General features: G+C 39.5%; 1 protein-coding gene across 2 annotated transcripts in view; it reads left to right on the plus strand.

Annotated features, from left to right (window-relative positions):
• Positions 1–7907: 7907 nt before the first annotated feature.
• Positions 7908–20877, plus strand: part of CA8 (carbonic anhydrase 8) — a 47891-nt gene continuing 34921 nt past the window's right edge. For both annotated transcript variants that reach the window (XM_041473784.1, XM_041473785.1), the window contains exons 1-3: positions 7908–8080; positions 8380–8571; positions 12276–12400. In XM_041473784.1, the coding sequence (XP_041329718.1) occupies positions 8002–8080; positions 8380–8571; positions 12276–12400 (396 nt within the window). In that variant the 5' untranslated portion in view covers positions 7908–8001. The remainder of the gene's footprint in view (positions 8081–8379; positions 8572–12275; positions 12401–20877) is intronic.

The following is a 20877-nucleotide window of genomic DNA, read 5'->3' on the forward strand; positions in this document are numbered from 1 at the left end:
TGCTCTCCTTTTAAGTACTTGTTCCTTCGTAATTATTATCTGCAGTTGGCCACTGGACTTTGAAACTGCAAACTGTTTTCCATATCTTTTGTTTCCTGTTGTATATACATTGAAATCACACGGTTTGTTATCTGTCACTAAGATTACAAGAAGCATGACTTAAAAGGAAAAAGGTAGAAAAATGTCAATGAAAATAGGGAGCTGTCTACTGACTATAAAATGTGACACACCTCTGTAACCAAAAATAGAGCAATAGTACTTGGAATCTGGTTCTGATTCAGTGGTGAATACAAAAAAAATGAGTAGAAGTGAGTAGAAAAAGTCTAAACAAATATTGATATGTAATAGAAATTTCAGGCTATAAAAAAATTGATGCATGCTTCAGGAAAAATCAATAACCAGGTTTCACACAGATTTGTAACAATTTTTAAACTGCATTAATTAGAGAAGAAACTCAAAGTTATTACTGGCTGAGACTGCATTTTTTGATGGTGATAAAGAAATAAAAGATTAATAAATATTTTAGGGGTTTTATTTTGGGGAGGATCTGATCTGCTTACATCATGAGTAGTTAAAGAAATTTTCATTTTATTAATAACTAAGTGGTATTGTGTAATAACATAAAATCTGATTTAAATGTATGTACATATATAGGTGCTTACCAGCTTCTCACAGAACCCTGGAGTTTTACAAGAACTGGCTGAACAGATCCTCATTCTGTTGTGTAAATTTTTAACAAATATAGGAAAATGTTGTAAGACATAAATAATGTTAGCATTATATAAATATTAAAGAAAAAAAGAGAGAAATGAGATAATATAGGTAACTACTCTCTGATTTGACAAAAGTGGCAGGAAAACTACAAAAGACATGGGACTACAGTTATAAAAACTTGATGTAGAGGACTAATGCTAATGACAATAATTTTACTAGAAGTGTGTCTTGTCAAAGAAACCTATAATGAGATTACAGATTTGTGGATGCACGTGATTTAGTGATGTACAAGATACTCATTAAAAAGGAAGATGAGGGGTCATTCAAATGGATGGCATTTTAGGTCAACAAAGCATAAAATGATAATGCAGTCTGTGTCCATAGTCTGTAGACTGGCTCCTGGATACCCTGACTCACAAAGAGGATTTAATGTTTATACTAAATTGCAACAAACAAGAGAGACCATATTTGATTCAACAGCAAAAAAAGACTAATGTGAATCCTAAATGTGCAGATAAAAAAGAAATAAATGAGTACACAGAGGTGAAACAAGAGCTACACAGGAGAATTCCAGTCTGTATTTTTAATGTGGAAAATAGGAAAATGTACAGAAAAAAGATAAATCCAAGATATCTTGGTCTTAACCCTCTAATAAGTGTTAATGAGCTCCTTTCGTTTAAACCTCACAGAGGTGACCAGACTAACACAGGTGAGCACATTAGAGAGAAAACACAAAGCAATAAAGGCTTTCCTGTCAAGACAAACAAGCATAACATGAACTAGTGGCTGAGAGTCAAAGCCAGAAAAATTCAAATTGGAACTGAATACCCATTAGTTAATACTGAAAGAGATTAACCACTGGAATGAGCTCTCAAAGTAATGAGTTCTTCATGTCTTGATGTTTTCAGGTCAGGCATTTCTGAAAAACGTGCTCTGGCTAAACACGTTATTATTTATTGATATCCAAATAATCAACTTAATACATGAGCAATTGCATGAAATGTAATAACTGTGATATAGGAAGAAGATTATTCTCTGAATGTACAATTTCATAGCTTTTCCAGAACAGGGTACATGAGCACTTTTCCAGCTATGGATGTTGGCACGCTGATAAGTGAAACTTGGTAGAATGAATGATGAACTGACACTCCTTTCACCATCATTTTACAAACTCAAATATGTTGTTATCTCCTTGCCACTTCATGCTGATCAGTGCTTTCTCTTTCTCAACAAGCTTCCCAGCTGAAAAGCCAACACCTGTAAGCCAACACCTGCTTGTGCTCTTCTAGTGAAAAAATGATCAGGCCCATTATTTAGCTCATCCTCTCCTTTTATTTTAAACTGTAGAAGGTATTATATCTTTCCCTGATTCAGAGCTTCCCTTTGAAACATGTAATTTGTAAGTGGTGGATTTAACATCTATCAGTTCCACTGACAAAGAGCCACTCCTTTTCAATAGCTATTAGATGAAATTCATAATCCTTCAAGAATCTCATATAATGTTAAAGATCTGAAATTATTACAGCTAGGTAAATACATATTTATCATCCCCTTATTGCAGATTTCCCCCTGAGCTTCCCATCTTCTTTAATTTGCATCTGGGTGTATCATTAGTTTTGCTTCCTTCCTAAAGAAATAAAGAAATAGGAGTTTTGCCATGTCAGGACCCTTGATTATCATTTGCATTCTGTGTTTCAGAGACATCTTATTTCATCCTTTAACTGCCTTTTCCTTTTAGCCCGGTAGCAGAAAAAAAAAAATCTCACTTCCCTTCTAGTCTTCTGTTGTCTTCAGGAATTCACTTTACTTTTGTGCTTATTTTACTTCATCAGCAATTCCTATTGTATCTACCTTTTTTTGTAATTCTTTCCATGTTTTTTTTCCCCAGGGCTAGATCCTTTTAGGGAAAGGGAAAGGAAATGCTTCAGCAGACTACATGGATTACTTTCTAAATTTTTTAGTGTGTCCTTAAATACACTGTACTTTATTATAATTTCTTCTGTTCCCTTTTGATAGTAGTTTTTTCAGTTCTTAAAAATTACTTCCTGTTACTTGTGTTTTCTTTAAAAAGCTTGACACTATCCCCTGTAGTTTTAATGTCCTCAAGCTCTATGTCTAAATTTTCATGGAAAGCCTTAATAGTCCTGCTTTACACATTTGAACACTGGGAGAATACACACCAATTATACCCATAGGTTTGTAGCTAATTCCCATTTTCCCATCACTTGTGCATGTAAAAGGTTTATAACTATACTGTAGGAAAATGTCTGTACACACTTGAAGATCAGTATGTTGATCTTTAAATTCCCCACCCAAACCATCCATATTGTAAAGTGAAACATGTGAAGTGTGTTTAGGGCCAGTCTGCAGTCCTATTAGCTGGCAAAACCAGGAAGCACGAATTTACACTTAACAGACCATAAAAACACACAAGGCCATGGAAACCACCCCTTGGTGTAGATGTAAGGGGAAATTGGGATTCAGCTGACATATTTTTGCAATGTTTGCAGGATGGCATTTGCCAGTGTAAACCTGACTTGAAAAGATACAGTGTCTTTCACTGTGAATGGTTTATTTTTGCTATAAATGGCCCCTTTATTGGAAATGGTCTCCCTTTACCTTTTAATCTTGGACTATTTGAACTACCCAACCAAATTTTCCATTCTGTAATGCATTACTACAGATGAAGAAAATAAAAATAGGCAAATGTTATAATTCCAGGAATACTGGAATATTATTCCTTCGAATGAACTAGTTCCCTTTAAAATGTGCAGAGAGATTTTCAATATTGGTACACATAAGCTTGTGTTTAAGAGTTCAAATGTAAAAACTCTGTGCTTACACTTCTAAACTTGGAAATCAAACTTCTGTGAGAGTATAATCTGGCATGAAATAAAGATAGAAACAAGACCACGTGGGAGATATTTGCTGGTCAACCTCATAGTCAACACAGGAAGAAAAATAGGAAGCCTTATTCACTGGAAAAACAAGATGCTCCAAGTCCCTTCAGCTGCTTGTCTTGCTGAATGGACGTTGCCTTTTCTTTCAGGAAACCTTGGCAAGAATGGAGATCTGGCTTGCAGAAGTATAAATAGACTTTAAAATTACCCCAAATGGAATGCTCTAATATGCCATAGAACAATTCCCTCCTTATCAAAATATTAAATCCTCCATGCCCTCACCTACTCTATGTTGGCAGCAATGTAATAAAGAAAAAAGTGGATAATACAGGAAATATGATCATCTCAGAGTCTGAATTTCTCATCCCTTGCACCAAGGAAATAAGTGTCAGTTCTGTGGCTGCAGAGAACCATGCAGGTAGGAATGTATGGTCTAAAATAACTTGTATGTAATTCTGCTTTTCTTTTTTCCTATAGATTTCTTAGTAACCTCTACAGTTCTCTGCACTGGACTCTCCCTTTTCAGAGTGGTGAAAGCAGTAAGTAAAATTGTGGACATGTAACCTCTAAAAAAAATGTTGCTAGTAATTAATGAGAATTGTCACATACAAATTTTTCAGCATTTGGATGGAGAATATTGGTTCAGGCCCAGTTTTCCCAGTAGATACTTTTTAAGGTGTTTAGGGAAGACATATTTTCTGAAAAAAGACAAATTCATGCAGAACAAAAAAGTATATCTAGATATAGAAAACAGAAGAATAGTTGCTTGGGATCTCACCAGGATTAAGTATTATACTAACCATGTTTCAAAATGCCATTTCTTGTTTGACAAAAGGAATGTCAGAGACTACACTGCTTCTGAACTACTGTTGTGTGAGTTCAAAGAGGAACTATTAAGCCCTGGATCTGTGCCTGGGCTTTTTATTCCTGGTACTATCAAAGGGTGTGATCATTAATCCCAGTTAAACAAGAAGTCAGCACGTTCCACAGAATCAAAGGGTGAACCAGGATTCAGGAGAGAGATGTCCTGCTCCTGCTTCTGTTGATGAGGCGTTATGTCACTTATGAAGGTCATGCTGAGCTTCTCCTACTTTTTGCTCAACAATTTAATATTAGCTTAGGGGTCATAACTATGCTTGTCTATGGATTTTTCAGTGTGTTTAGCCAACGTAGCAAACATAATGAGCAATGCATTTTTACAGAATAAGAGGGCATTTATATGTATTATAATTATATATTTAACATATTTTTATTATAAATTCAACTATTGGGAACTTCTACACAAACTTAAATGATTTTATGTTTGCTTACTTCATTAAAGGAGATCAAATCCCACTGATCTTGAAGAAATTTTAGCTCATGTGACTATCTCCATCTGATTGTTTCAGCCCTTTTATTTGAAGCTGGGTCCATAAACGAATGAGTTGGTTTGTGCAGAGGTCAATATCCACATCCATCTTTATCCATTTTTGTAAGGTCAATATTCACATTTGTCATTGGAGTTTAATGTGAGGGCTCAGTCCCATGCTCCATTTCCTTGTGGAGAAGTGAACCTCTTTGTTACTTACATTCTTCACCATTAAAGAAGTCCCAGGAATCCTCAGTGGAACCTAATCTGTTGATTCTCTAATCTATGCCTGACAGATACTAAGGAAGAAACAGGATATTTGCACAAAAACTACTCAGCAGACATATGGGAGTAAAGAGATGTCCATTATTCAGAAAGGATTTACCTGCTATGCCTAATTTTGCAGAAGAATATGGAAAGAATTGAAAGGTTAAAAGGAAGGGCAACAAATATATGGCAAAGCTATGAAAAGCATTTATTGCAAGATAGGAGCTCACAGGTCTGATAACGTTACCCCTCATAAGCATGAAATTCTAGAACAGACATCCCACAGGAAGGTTACTGCAGGAAAGGACTTAATAGAGAGCATGAATGAATGAAATACTGTATTTCAAGGACTGAGGCAATGAACCCAGCCTCCTAGGACTGGTTCGTTTCCAAAATATGACTCCTTTTTTAGAAGAAAATGAATCTCCAGTCAGATGGACCAGAACAGATCATGATTTAGGGTAATGTTTGTTTTTTCCCCCATGTGGTTGAACAATGATTCAAAGGAATCTACATTAATAGAAGCAGCTGGTGTGTGTTTTAGAAGTGAGTAGATTATAAAACTTAACAACTTAATAAAGCCAGTTGGCTATGGGAGGTGGGTATGCATATACAACATGATACCTCATGTGACTAAAATGCATATTAAAAATTTTCATTTTCTCTTTGTACTGAAGTCAGGTGCTCAAGATATGAAAAATATCTATTTGGGTTTTTTCCTCAATAAACTGCATCATGTTGTAATTTGGGTAGTATGATACTGCAGAAGGAAATCTGTGTTTCTTCTCTGCTCTTGAAAAAACCCAACCCAGTAAACTCTACTTCTTTTGCCCTATTTTCTTTTCACCTTGCATGCAGCTCATGAACAAGCGAGCTTCATTAATGAAGTTTCATCTCAGTCCTTCTTTTTTCATCTCACACTCACACTGATGATAATTTCTACTCCCCTGTCAGTGCTGCACAGGAATCACAGGTACTGCTGCTGAGCTGGGGATCACTGAAGCACAAATATCTCCACACTGAGATCAAACCTTGTGGATCAACAGCACAGGATCAAGATGTCATCACCATGGGATACCAGAATTCAGGGAGGTCTGGTCACTGTCTTTAAGTGAACTAGGATGGTAAGCAAAGGGCACTTCTTACCATTTTGGCAATGCTATTTGACTGCCTCTGTTACGTTTTCTGATTGCTGTCAGGGATTGCAGACTGTCAGTATTACATTCCCGTTTCCCTTCCTGTCACTGATGCAAGTTTTTGGGCCACTGCCTAGAAGAGATCTCTATAACAGAGGTCCCTTCTGTCCTTTTTTCCCCTGACAGAATGAATATTCTCTAGTTCCATACACGGCTGTCTTCAAAGGAGAATGAAGAGTCCTTTCATAACCTTGAACTGAGGCATCTTCATCTTGGGGAGAGAATTTCCTCAAACCTTCCATTTTTGAATAATCTGCAGTAGGAATTGATGCCACATTTCTTCCTTTAGGACAGAAAGGGCAGAAGCGGGCTCCCTTCCTTATTCAGTGGCTTCCTTATCCTCACTGAGGGTTTCCGTTCCTCCACAGAAGGGACACAGTGCTCAGTGGTGGGGAGCAAACACAGGGGCACAGAATGGCTGATGTTGGCAGAAACTTCTGGACATCATCTTGTCCAAATCACCTGCTCAAACAGGGCTGCCCACAACGAGGACTGTGGTCACATTAATACCTTCATGGATGGAGACTCCTCAACCTCCTGGGGCAACCTGTGCCAGGGCTTAGTCATTCTCACAGTAAAAATTGTTTCCTGATGTCCAAAAAAAAAAAGCCTCCCATGTTTCATTTTGTGCCCATCACCACTGGTCTATACTGGGCCCCACTGAAAAGAGCCTGCTCCACCCTCTTTGTATTTTCCCTTCGGGTATTTGTACACAACCCTGAGATCCCATTGAGCCTGCCCTTCTCTAACCTGAACAGTCCCAGCTCTCTCAGCCTTTCCCCATAGGAAATATGGTCCAGCACCTTAACCATGGTCATGACCATTTGTTGGACTCTCTCCAGTATGTTCATGTCTCTCTGTACTGGAGCAGCTCAGATCTGAGCCCAGCACCCCACCCAGGTGTGTCCTCAGCTGTGCTGAGCAGAGGGGCAGGATCACCTTCCTCAACTTGTCAGAATTGCTTTGCCTAATGCAGCCCAAGGTATCGTTCACCTTTTTTTTGCGGCAGGGGCACACTGCTGGCTCATGTTTGACCTGATGCCCGCTAGGATCCACAGTGGGTGGGACCCATCCACCCACTGCCAAACTGCATTCCAGTCAGGTAGTCCCCCACCTGTCCCGGCCTGGACACCTGGATTGTTCCTCCCCAGTGGCCGGGCTTTGCCCTTCGCCTTGTTAAAGTCGCTCTCCCTGGGTGTCCCCTGGTGCACAGAGAGCCTGTGCCCAGCTGGAGGTCAGCGGGAGCTGTGGAGACACGCACCCACCCGGGCTAGGGAAGCAGCCTGCCGAGGACGGCGAGGAAGACTCAGGGAGGCTCAGGAGCGGCGTCCCGCCGGGAACGCCCGCTGCAGCCTCACCTCTCGCTCGCCGTGCCGCGTCGCGCCGCTGGGACAGCGACCGGCTCCCGGCGGCCGCCCCCGGCCCTGCCCCGGCCCCGGCGCTCGCCGCCACCCGCGGGCGGGGGCGGAGGGCGGGGGGAGGTCCGGGCGCGGAGCCGAGCGCCGCCAGCCCGGCGCGCCCCGCACACGCTCCGCTCCGCTCCGCACAGCCCGCCCGGCTCGCGGGGCGCCCGCCCATGGCTGACAGGAGCCTGATCGAGGGCGCCGAGCCCCTGCCGCGCCGGGAGGAGGCTCCGGAGTGGGGCTACGAGGAAGGTGAGGAGCGGGCGGCTCCGCCGGGGAGAAACTTTGTCCGCTGCCGGGGGAGGAGGAGGCAGTGTGGGAATTTCAGTGGTGGAGCGCGGCGGGGTTCGCTCCCCGGCCGTCCCGAGCCGCCGGGAGCGGGGAAGCGCCGTCCCGCAGCAGCTCCATCCCCGCCGGCGGGAGGGCAGCGCGGGGCGGCGGCCGCGGAGCCGCGGGGTCCGGCCGAGCAGCCCCTTTCCCCGGGCAGGGTCTGTCTGACCCGCAGCGCGGGGTGCCGGGTCCCCCCTCACCGCTTTTCCCTTGTGCCTCAGGAGTGGAGTGGGGGCTGATTTTCCCCGATGCTAACGGGGAGTACCAGTCGCCCATTAACTTGAACTCGAGAGAAGCTAAATATGACCCCTCGCTCCTGGAAGTGCGTTTGTCACCGAACTACGTGGTGTGTCGTGACTGCGAAGTGATCAACGACGGGCATTCGATTCAGATTGCCCTGAAGTCAAAATCAGGTATGCTGAAACATGGCCTTGATTTTCCCGGCTAAAGCTTGTGTTGTCTGAAGACTCACTGTACTCATGTCCCGGAGTGTAGCAAAAGCAGCCTTTCCCAGCTGAGAGCAGTTGTGCCCATTCTGCATGGACTATGCCCGGTGAGAGTGTTGCTGTTGACTTTGGTAGGAAGAGGAGCAAGTGTTGCAATGGGAGTTGCAGATTTCAATGCCAGACTGGATGGTCAGTGAGATTGCTTCAAAACATATCCAGAATTTCTTCTTGTGGTGGTGGTATCCAATTCACTGGCATTAACAGCTGTCTGCACTCAGAAGCAGTACAGACTATTGCTAAGTGTAGTGCCAAACTGTTCTGTACAGCTGGCAAGATTTGTTCGTGGTTCAAAGACCACGTGAGTTAAAAGTACTTTTTCCCATTAACTTGAGTGGGTTCTGAATACTATCTTCAGAATTGGACAGCTTAAGATAGATACACCAGTTATATACATGCTCACAATATTGATGAGGACCAAGTAGAAGGCAGTCCTCCTTTCTTAAAGGATGACATTTTTGGTGTCACTCATCAAATTTGATTTAGAAGAAAGTAATAAAGGAAACAATTCCAACATAAGTGAAGTTGCAATATCTAATCCAGACCCTTCATCTGGGTAAACTCTTCTGTATGAGGGAGGCAAGAAAGTAGGAAGGAAAAACCTCTGTTTTGCTTTCCAGCACTTAGTTCTTACCGTGTGTTTGGAAGAGCCTCCACGTTATTCCAACCAGTCTTAGCTAGTAACAGCCCTTTGGGGGCATTTAAACAGCTGGACATTGTCAAACCATGAGACATTCCAACTTCTGTTTCCTTCTGAGAACTCAGTAGTACTGGGAACTACAGCTGTGCTAAGTGAGGGAGTCAGTTCAGTTTTACACAGTTTTTTAAAAAGGAAGGGTTTTTTATCTTAATAATGATGCTTTCCTTTATAATTTTCTTTCTATGATAATTTCCATGTATTTTTGCAACACAGAATGTTTTTTTCCACGGAATTTTGCAGATTTGCAATAAAAATATTGTACTTCCAGTCAGTTTTACTGCCTTCATCAGAAGCAGAGCTCTTTTCCCAAGGGATAGGGTTCTCCCTGCAGGATCAGGAATACTTGAATTCTCCTGTGGAGGAAGTGAGAGTGACCACAAGTGACCTCATTGTTCATATAACAAAATGGAACTCCTTCCATGCTACCTTTCCCAAGTGCAGTTTCTAACTTAGTAGTGATTAATAAGATGGGACCAACACACCTAAATGCCTTTGCAAAACCATTAAGAGAATTAGAAAAAAGGAAAGACTTCTTTTATACTTGAATGCAATGTGATGCTGGACAGATGAGTCTTGAATTATAAGAAAATGTAAAATGGAAAAAAAGTTTATGACTGGAGTATGGAATTATGATTTAGGAACTCTTAGTTTAGTTTCAGCTTTTTCTTAAATTTATTGTTACGTAATTTGCCATTTTCCCTTTGTAAACTGGGAATAATTTGGGAGGGAGAGGACAACATTTATTAAACCTAATAAGAGGAGAAAAGAGTTAATAAGTTGTGATTGAACCTGGCCTAGTATTCTGGCCATTTTTCAGGGATTGCAGAAACTCCTGCAGTTTCTTTTCCTCACAGGAGATCTCTGATGACAAATCCATTTAGCTGGATTATTTTGTTGGGAACTGTTGAGCACTGGATGCTTTTGAAACTCTGTCCAATTAATGTGCAAGAGATCCTCATCTACTGTAATGTTAGCAGTCAAAGAAAAAGTTCTTTACGGAAAAAAGTAAGATACATATTAAAAATGAATTTGTCATTACTGGTGAATGCGCTTATCCTTTAATTCAAGACACGCAGTCCATATGAAATTCCCAAATCCTTCTCATTATTTAATTGCAAACATTTTCACAACTGCTTTCATTTTGATAGTGGAATACATGTGGTGCATTAGGTGGAAGAACCATGACCAACTATGAAATAGTTTTATCATGGGATCAGTCTCCTGATTGAAGCCCTGGAAATAAACTCTTTGAACCTCCTGGAGATCCAGGACTACATCATATAAGAACATTTGGTCTAGTTACAGTTTTTCTCAGAACAATGTTTCAAAACAGAGAAAATGCTCAATTTTCCTAATTGAGATTATTATTATTGTTGTTGTTGTTGTCCTAATTGAGCACTACTTGAGTATCATTATTCTTTTTTTTTTGTACAAATTTCATAAATATTTCAATTGGTTGTTTCCTCGAGTGTTCACTGGATTTGTACATTTTCCCTCTAGGGGATAAAGGTATAGACAGAATATAGATAAAGTTAAGGAGCAAATCTGAATCTATAACTATATTTAGGACATTTCATTTTAGAAATTCTAATGGCTGTTAGATAAGTTGTGAAGAATTATTAAAGGAGGATTAACTGGAATATTTGACTTTTTTTCCTCCAGTGTAATTACTTATGAAAACCATAATTGATCTGTTTTCTTTCTTTTTTTTTTTTTTTTTTTTTTTTACAGTTTAATACCTTTGCTTTCGTGTTTGTGCAATTGTAATATGATTAAATTGCTAACTTATGTTTTAGTATTACACAACCTCTTGTGCTCCAAGTTCAGGTGGTATAGTTTGTGTGTCAAAATAGCTATATATTATGGAACTAATTCCCTAAGGCTATATGTCATGCAGTTAAATAATACTTATCAATTATCAGAGATTGTAAAAGATTAATTCCAACTCTGTGAAATGTAAGCTAGAATTTAATGGGTTCTGGGTAGACTGTGAATGCCCTTAAATAAAACTTGGCCCTGCCTAGAAGCCAATATTCAATGATTTTAGTGGGAAGTTACCTTCAGCTTGTGGTGTAATATTTGATCTAAAGCAGATTCAGAAATCCCTGGGTGAAATGTTTCCATTGATTAATTCCATAGCAGATTTGGCCTCACAATTGCTTGCTTTTACTGCTTCTGGTGGAAGTCTCTATTAATGCAAAAGTACTGAGCAGCTATATACATTTTTTTTGTGCACGTGTTGGATTGTGGACAGATGCTTTTAAGAAATTCCAGATGTTTAAAAAACTGAAGTAAGGGAAACCCATGGCTACCTAGAAGCTGTTTTTAAGTAAATGAGGTATGCTGGTTTTGCTCCAGTGTGTATGTTTGATTATATTTCGGTGTGGAGGTGTTCAGTATCTCAGAAGCCTGACAGGTGGTATATGACTGAACACCTTTACCCAGCAAAATATTTGCTATCAAAAGTTTTCTATCCATTTCTGTGACCCACAGTAAATATAGGTGATGGAAATCAAACATTTGGACAACTTGGAGGTTACTTCCCAGTTCAGTTCAGTTCAGAACCCCTGCCATCTGTTTAGAGCACACAGTTAATGTCTTGTTAAGACAGATAAACATTCCCACTTCTGACTGGTAAAGGTACAATGCTTATATTTGGTGTTCTGCATCATAAAACAAAGAGTTCAATATGACAGCAGTTTTACTGTGTTTCATAACTGCCTCAATTCATGTTCTGTACCTGCAAAGTTCTTCAGAAGTAAAGGTGACAAGTCTGTCAACTTAACTCTTCTCCTCTCTGGTACCACTAAGAATATAGAAGATTGCCACAGACTCCTTGTTGTATTTGGAGCATGTATTCAGTGGCATGTCTGCTTTGAAAGGCAAGTTCTTTACCGCTTATCTTCTTCCCCAGTGTTAACAGGGGGGCCATTACCTCGGGGACACGAGTTTGAGCTACATGATGTTCGATTTCACTGGGGGAGAGAAAACCAGCGTGGTTCTGAACACACAGTTAATTTTAAGGCCTTTCCCATGGAGGTAAGAGTGTTCTGCATTGTATAACACCCGTGAAATGGAAAAGATTTAATTTCATAGCCTGAATTCTTGGTAGTTCAAAAGCAACTTCCTTTTAGCTCTGCATGCTTTATATTTCAACCACAAAGCTATCTTCCTGGGGTGTGCTTTACTGCAGGTAAATTAGGATATGCATCTGGAATAGAATGCCTCCAGCACTCATCACACTGTATGATTAATTGGTCGTAAAGTTAACTTGCAGAATTATTAACTTCTTTCTTATTAGTGTTCTAACAAGATCTGCCATTTCAACACTTCCTATGTCACCTTGACTAATAGCTATAGATGGGGAGAACTAGCCACTGGAAATATTTCCATGGTGAGTAATAACAATGTAGGTCAGTTTGGAGTAAGTGTAGAGCAATTTGTTAATGAAACAGCTTTACATACTTGAAAATTGAAGATTATGTGATAGTCTTCTGTATGTTCTCCAAGATCTGAAAGAAGTACACGATTTTGAAATAAAAGCAAAGTGATAATGCAGTCTTAAAAAATTCAGCTCCTCATGGGGTTCATGTCATAGGCAACAAAATGCTTGGTCCTATTCCTCCTGCCCTCCAGCAGCATTTTGTCTTCACTTCCCACTGTCCCATTGGTTACAGCTGTCAAGGAATGGCTTGGAGTATTCCTCAGGACCTGGGCTGCAAGACTATTTTTAAAATATACCAATTCTGATGTTTGGTTTCTTCAACTTTGCATCTTTTATTTCATTTGTTGTGCACTATTTGTCTTAAAGAAACTCAAGATTTTTTGGAGTTCTTTAATTTATTTTTGCCCTATTTATCTATCATAATCCCTCATGAGTCTGAACCTCTTTCTTTTATTCACTGTGCTCAGTGCTAGGAAATTTATTATTGTTGTGTTCATGACTGCCTATTGGAACAGAACTGTCTTTTGGAAAAGTATATAAAATATTAAAGCATATTAAAGCAACTACTGCAGAAATAAGTGTAAAAATCCTGTGGACTTATATCATCCATCTAGTTCTTAGGGTTGTTCAAATACTTTCTTTAAGAGTTGTGGGTCAGATTTTGGTCTCTGCTATTTGTTATTTTGCACTGTTATTTTGTGGTCTATCACAACTTCCCATGTATAAACTTAATAATTTGGAGTTTTCAGGTTGAATTGAGCCAGATGATAGAATCATTTATGTTGGAGAAGGCCTTTATGTTCAACAAGTCCAATCATAAACCTAATACTGCCAAAATCCTCTCCTAAACCATGTCCCTAAGTACCACATCTATGTGTAGATCCCCTCTGCAGGTTGATTCCAGGCAGGTCTTGGAAATACAGAATTGCTTGAATGGGTAAGACTCATCAACCAAAGGGAAAACAAGGCAATGACTTCTGCATCCTGATTACCTGGCATAATATATACAATATGATTTATATGGGCAGTAAGACCTTCAGGATATTGCAGTGTTCCCTTGAGGCAGGAAGTAGCCAATTCATTATAAAATAGGTCTGCTTAGTGCTTTTCTCCAAGGCTGGTCGAGTGTGTGGTGATTGAGAAATATGCATATGAACTATGCTGAGAGCTGTACTTGGGAATCTATCAGGGTTTCCTGTCTCTTTGTTTATCAAAGATCGATTGCAAAGAGTCTTGGTGGTATGTGTGAACAGTCTGTTGATAATCTGCAGAAAATGTAGAATTACCTACTCCAGATCAGTCCAGAGAAAAATATGCTTGACCCAAAGATACAAAACAACAAACTTAATAAGTCATGAAGGGATTTCATTCTTCACCTACTTTAAAAGCAATACAGCAGCTGCACAAACAGAATTCTGGCACAGTTGAAGAACGTCACCTGGAGGTGAGCAAGCCAGTGTTTTTCTGTTTCCTGCATCTAAGCAGCTTTCAAATAAACTCTAACTTCCAAGAAATAATTACTGATGCAAAAATTCTCTAGCAGAAAAAAACCTGATCCATAATATACTTTAAGTACAGTATGAAAGTTTCATTTAGTGAACAGATAAATTCTTATGGCAGAAAATGGCCAGTTCATCATCATCTGCCCCAAGTTCCAAGAAAGCGCAGAGCAGTTTTTTTGACAGATGAACTGCATTTCCTTCTGCTACATGCACAGAGAGCTGTTATATTAATTCCCTCTCAAATTGTCCAAGTCAAATATTATACTTGAGCAGTAAATAATAAAATGGGTGCTTGTGGCCACTATAGTGTTTAGGTAGCACACCCGGGACTCCAGAATGGAAGATTTGCTGTTTGCATTCCAGGCATAGCCTTGTCTTTTTTTTTTTTTTTTTTTTTTTTTAACAATGGCTTTGATCAATGGACCAGGAAATCTTGTTTTCTTGGCTTTTGACATTGGCATTGGCTTATACAGTTTTTGGAAATCATCAAATTCTGAATGTGTATTTACCTTGATTTCTACTGGGTTTCATAGAATATCCGGTCTTGGAAGGGGCCCACATGGATCATCCAGTCCAACTCTTAAGTAAATGGCCCATGTGGGGATTGATCCTACAATCTTGGTTTTACAAGTCCCATGCTCTTATCAGCTGAACTGAGTTTGTTGCTTACTGAGCACAAACAGCAATTGATGCCTATTTTGGCTACATCCAAGCAGTCTGCTGTACAAAATAAGCTGGCAGCTGCTTGTGCATCAGTGCATGCCTAGGAATACGTTGCACACCAAGTGCATAAGTCTGGGTCTTTTTCAAGTGTAACAAATCTAGTAGGTCATCTTCCTAAGGAACTAGAAATTATTTCCATGGCAAATGATAGGGATTCTCTTCTCTTTGTAAGAGGAAAATAAGGAGATAAGCGGTAATATGAAAACGGATGTGCTTGGTTTAAGTGGGTACATTAACAACACAACAGGTCGGCCTAGATTACACACTCTACTACTCTATTTTAAAACCTGAACTGAGCAGTTCTACAAAAATCAGCTTTTAGTTTGATGAGATCTGAGGTGACTATCTGAGACTAATTATTGACTAGAGCAGCAGTCTGTTTTTTTTTAGGGCTGAAGACTATACAGCTTTATTTTATTACACTGACAAAATAGTTGTGAAACAGCTTCAGATTATCATGTAATGACCTTTGTAAAAGATTTTGAAAAGAGTGTAATTTTTCAAAATTTGGAAGGCCAATCTTCAATTACTTCCTTTGTCTCTTCATCTTTGGTACCATAATTTCTATTAAAGAAGTTAGGCAATATCCTGTATTAGTTGGGTAATATCCCATGTTTCTTAGTGCAAAAATCCATTACTTACACACAGCCGGGGCCTTTGCGTGTGGTTGGGATATATAGTTTCATGGTGAAGTTGGGTAGATTACAAAGCTTGTGTAACCTCTGGAACAGCTTCTTGAGCTAATACATATTGTCCAAAAATGTTGTTCCTGTGGCTTGGAGGCTGAGTTCTTTGGGGTTTTTTTATTCTTACATGAGGTTCAGCAAAGATGTGTTTTCCACCTTCCTTGACTGAAGAAACCAGAATGTAGACAGTGATATGCCAGTGCTTGCATTTTCACTGAAAAATCTGTATTTGCAATAAGTCAGGAAAGCAGGACAAAGCAAAAATATTTGTCAGAAGTAAAAACGGTAACACCTCTTAAGCCAAGGAAAACTAGGGGGCTGCACATACCAATACTCCTCCCTTTTCTTCATGGAAAAAAAGAGCATGAAGACCACTGCTGCCCTTTAGGCAGGAATCGGAAGGAATCATTTGTGCAACTTTCTGTAGAAATCCATCTCACCAACTACTTCTACTTCATGTAAAAGAGTGCTACTTTGCTTTTTGGCCAAAGATGTGTTGGCCGTGACATTTGCTAAATATTTAGTAATGGTCTTAGTATTGAGAGACTGTTTCATGCCAGCAAATGGAACGGGGTACCAAATATCTGTGCCTTACAGTACAAATTTCCAGAAAGTAGTGAAATCCACATTTACACATGTGGTTTACCTGAAGCTGATTTAGGTGTAGGAAAGAGAGGAACTATTTGGTGTCTTTATTCCTCTCCTTGATGCCAAGAGCATGGGTTGGAGAAGGAGGAAAAGCAAATGAAGAAGTAACTTTCTTCATTTAACTTTCCCTTACTTCTGATATACGACAGGGAGACAGAAGAGGATAGGAATTGCAAATTGCTGATATTTATTGTTGTTAATAAAGTGAAATGGGAGCAGCTAAAAATGAGTTCCCATCGTACCTGATCTCTGTATAAACATAGCATATTATAGTGCCAGGCTGAATGAACTTACAGTCAAAAAAGAAATGAAATCCAGCAGGAGAAAGTAAATCACATAACATCAATGCAGGTTTATGGGGAAAAAAAAAATGTTTTCACTACTTCTGAAAAGAAGGGAAACAGAAAAATATAAGGGGGCCTTAAGGTTGTCTCTTCCTCTTAGTTAATCAAATGGTGGTGTGACCAAAGGCACAAACTGACCATAAAGGCACAGTTGTTTCCAAGCTCTTGCTCTGAAATAAAACTGTATCAGGGAAAATAAAAAGGTTCCTTTCACCACTTGCGATATAACTAGGAGGATAATTCTCTGTAATCCATCCTCTTTAAAATGTAGGATTGCATTAGCTGTGAACCATGTGAAAGCTCTCAGTAGAAGTGGGTTGGCAGAAAATAATTTAAAAAGTGTTTCCAAGATGTGCAGGAAGATTAAAAACTATTATTGTCCGCCCTACATTTTTTGAGTAGAACAGAAGAAAATACAGTTGCTGCAAGGACCAAAATCAGTTCTGCACAGGAATAAAAACTATTCCTTTCTGTTGGATAACAAAATGCAAACTAAATAATTCTGTAGACTCTTTCAGAGTAACTGAAATACCTGCTGTAATGAAGGTGACAGTGCAAAACACATATCCTACCCTGGATTTGATTTAAACCATGACGTTTTCCTTTGTTAACAAGAAATGGTGCCTGAAGTACTCATCTAACACAGTTAAAACTTTAGGGCTTCAGGTGAGGCTGTTAACATTACGCTTTCCCTACTAAAGCGTTTACAGTCTTCAGCTTGGGGTTTTCTCTGTGCCTGGCTCTGAAATCACATATCTGCACACAGTGCGTCCCCTTTCTGGCATTTCTGGAGAGAAAGTATTATGCTTTCAACACAGAAATTTATTTTTTGCCAACTTGTAATATTCTTTGCCAAGGCTATTTGACCTTGCTATCCCTTTTAATAATTTTCCTATTACCTTATCTGGACTAAAAAATAAACCAGAGTATTTTTAATTGTAATAGAAGGCCTGGGAAACACTGTGCTTGCCAGCGCGTCTCTCCCTTTTTATTCAGAGACTGACAAGCTGCAGAAGGACTGGGTAGGTGTGAATGGCAAGCAGAATTCAAACCATGATGACAGTAGTTTCTTTATTAGGACTATGACCCAGTAATAAACTCTAAAGGATAAACCAAGGAGTAAATCCCGTTGCCTTAGTTGCTTGCATTGCTTGCCTGATTGTGAAAAAAAAAATAATTCCACTCATATTGGCAGCATAAGATCTTTGAACGAAGGAGATCTATGAATTTAGCAGGAGGCAAAAAGAACAGATTCCAGAAGAGTTTATGTAGCATCATGCTGAGGTCTGGAACTCTGCTCAGACACTGTCCAAGTTTTCTGGTGGAATATTAACTTGTTACTAATAGTCTTGGACAATCTTCTAAATTTTGGAATCATTGCAGGTGAACACTCTTAGCTGTGATTAAACACAGCGTGCCTTATAAGGAAATGATGACATTAATGTAATAGCTAATATCCTTTTCAGGTTATGAATAAGACTAGTAATTGTTTAAAGTAGATATTTTCATTGGACAACATCTAATTTTTGAGGACAGACTTGTGGAAAAATACAGGAAAATCATGCCAATATTTAAACAGATGTTTTCAGTTTTGTTTTCTAAATCCCAGTGATTTCTACAAAAGCAATTTTTACATGTTGTGTAGACACCATTTAAGAAAGTAACAGTAATACTTAGATTTACACAGCACTCTATGGGCAAAATTGGTCTTAGCACCAATTCCAGGACTGTCAGTGAATTGTGTTATGTGGGATCCTAATCCCAAATGTGCAGATGTTTTAAGTGTTTTTCTGCATTTTTCTATGTATCATACATTCTGCAATCCCCTAATTGAGGCGACTTCTCTTTTGAGTTTTTGTGGTGGGACAAAGCTGTGAGGTCTTTGTCTCCTCCCAATGTACAGGGAAACATGAAACCAGCAACAAGATAAAAAAATAAATTATCATCATTGTAAAAGCACACATGATCAGCTTATAACTCCTGAGATTGCTAGTGCTTTAAGTTCTTTCAGTGTTATGGTTTTATTGTTGTTGAGGGTTAATTTGACCTAAGTAGCACATGCAGTCTCTGGAGTACACTTTGGTTTTGGGTAATTTGCCAATATGGGCTTCATTGGCCCTTGCTTTGCTCACTCACATATAGTTTTAATTTTTCAGGAATGCACCTGTGTGCTTTCTAATGTGTGAATTCCTGAAAGCAGGTGCAAAAATGGGCTGATGTACTTACTCAAATGTGCTTTTATCTTGTCTAACACCTAAAAAAAATTAAGTTAAGCCCTGTGGAAAAAGGTACACACCTTTAGCGGTAGCAAATATGCTACCCTTCTGTGCAAAATCTACAGTATATTTATTGAATTGTGGAAGATATATGAGCTGCCAGACAGCAGGTCAAAGAAGACTAGTGTTTACTGAAGCCTCTTTATCTTTTTGTCTGTTTTTTAAGAATCATTTGAGTTTTGTGTGGAGAAGCTCTGTGGCCCATATGACCTAAACCTCTTTCGAGGTGGTGGTTGCAATCATCTATGATTAGTAACTTCTACAAGGATGGAGAATTTCAGTATTCATTGAAGAAATTAATAGCTCAAACTAAAAATGTCTGAGCAGAACAGGACAAACTAACAGGAAAAAATATGCAAGAGGAGAAAAGCTGGGTGAAGGAAAATGAATGAGAATGAGAAGAAAATGAGGAGCAACTGAAGGGAGGAGCCCTTCTCTGGGCTCCCCGTTCCACCTAATCTCAGTCTGTTAGTCTATTAGTCTCAGTTTAGTTCTACCAGAAGCCACAGGCAGTCTTTGTGTTTTGCCCCCATCATATTTTCTTGCAGCCCTGCTGGGCTAAGGTAAGCTGCTCAGTTGCAGCCTGTTTGGTGGCACTGTGTCCCTGTGGAGGCAGGCGTGTAACCTTGGACAGAAGAGCTCTTAGCATACCATCTGTGGTAGCAACAGTACAGCCTCTGACACGTTTTAAAAATATGGAATTCTTTTCCATTCCTTGAGCAGATTTACAGCTTTGCCTTCTTAACGCAACTTTCTTACACAGCTGTCTTGCTAAGAGTGCTTGGATTCATGGATATAGAGGTTGCTATCAGACAACCCTTACAGAAAACTCTGTTCCCCAGCTCTAACAGAATGGCTACTTATATATCTGCTGTGGGAGAAGACATTGTGTAGTCTCTGAGCAGATGGGATTTCTGAAGAGGATTTAAACTTAGTTTGGAGCTCAACAAAATTTCTTCTCAGGTCTTTGCCATTTTTTTTGGCTGTGTGCCCTTGCTGTGATTTGCTTCAGTTGTACATAATTTTCTAATTTCTGCCATGAGCCTTGCTGGCACTCTGCATGTATTTTGCTTCAGTTTCCTGCTGCCTTGGTTTTCCTATTTGGTTTTCCTTGGCACTTTGCCCTAACCACTAGGCCTAACTGTTTTGCTATCTAAAACTTATCACTTGTTAAAGAAGTGGAAAGGAGATTCCTTAGTTTGCTGTTTTCCATGCTGCATGCTTGAGTCAGGACCAGTTCCAACACTGGTCCCAATGCATAGTTAAATACTCTAAAAACCAGAAATAATAGCTTTTTGATGCTAGCCCAAAATTTCATGTTATTTGTGCTAATCGTGCACTCATGGCCCTCAAGAGGGCTGAAACGTGTAGATCACCTAAGATCTGAAAACCTTAAGAGGCTTCCAGAAGTATTTGCTGTTGTGCCTGAGTGCATAGCGAGCACAAATAATATAATCCTTAAAACATCAGTGCAAGGGAGATGAGTTCTCTATTGCTATTGTCAAGGAACTGGTAGGAAACAAGTTCAAAGGGATTAAATTGTTTAGCCATGATCGCACATGATGCCATTTGTAGAAGTGGGGGAGAACTGACTCATGATTCCTAGATGCTTGAATTCTAGTGAGGGTTTCAGACAATGTAGTGTTGGAGTACCTAACTTAGGTTGTAAATCCTGTTTCGGTAATTTAACTACAGGGCTACTTGATGCCCTAGTCCACAGGCCACACTGTTTTCAATGAGGTACTGGTCATTCCTGACATTTTGCTGTTCCGGCATTAAGCCTCATAATGAACTGAACTGGGAAATAGCAAAAGTTTAGCAAAATTTGTGGAGTTCATGGAGCTGTGGAAGAGAAAAGTATAGCATGCTATTACACAATCTGAAAACTTGAA

This window comes from Pyrgilauda ruficollis, unplaced genomic scaffold (genome assembly GCF_017590135.1).
Source record: "Pyrgilauda ruficollis isolate IOZ18807 unplaced genomic scaffold, ASM1759013v1 scaffold30, whole genome shotgun sequence".
Classification (NCBI taxonomy): domain Eukaryota; kingdom Metazoa; phylum Chordata; class Aves; order Passeriformes; family Passeridae; genus Pyrgilauda; species Pyrgilauda ruficollis.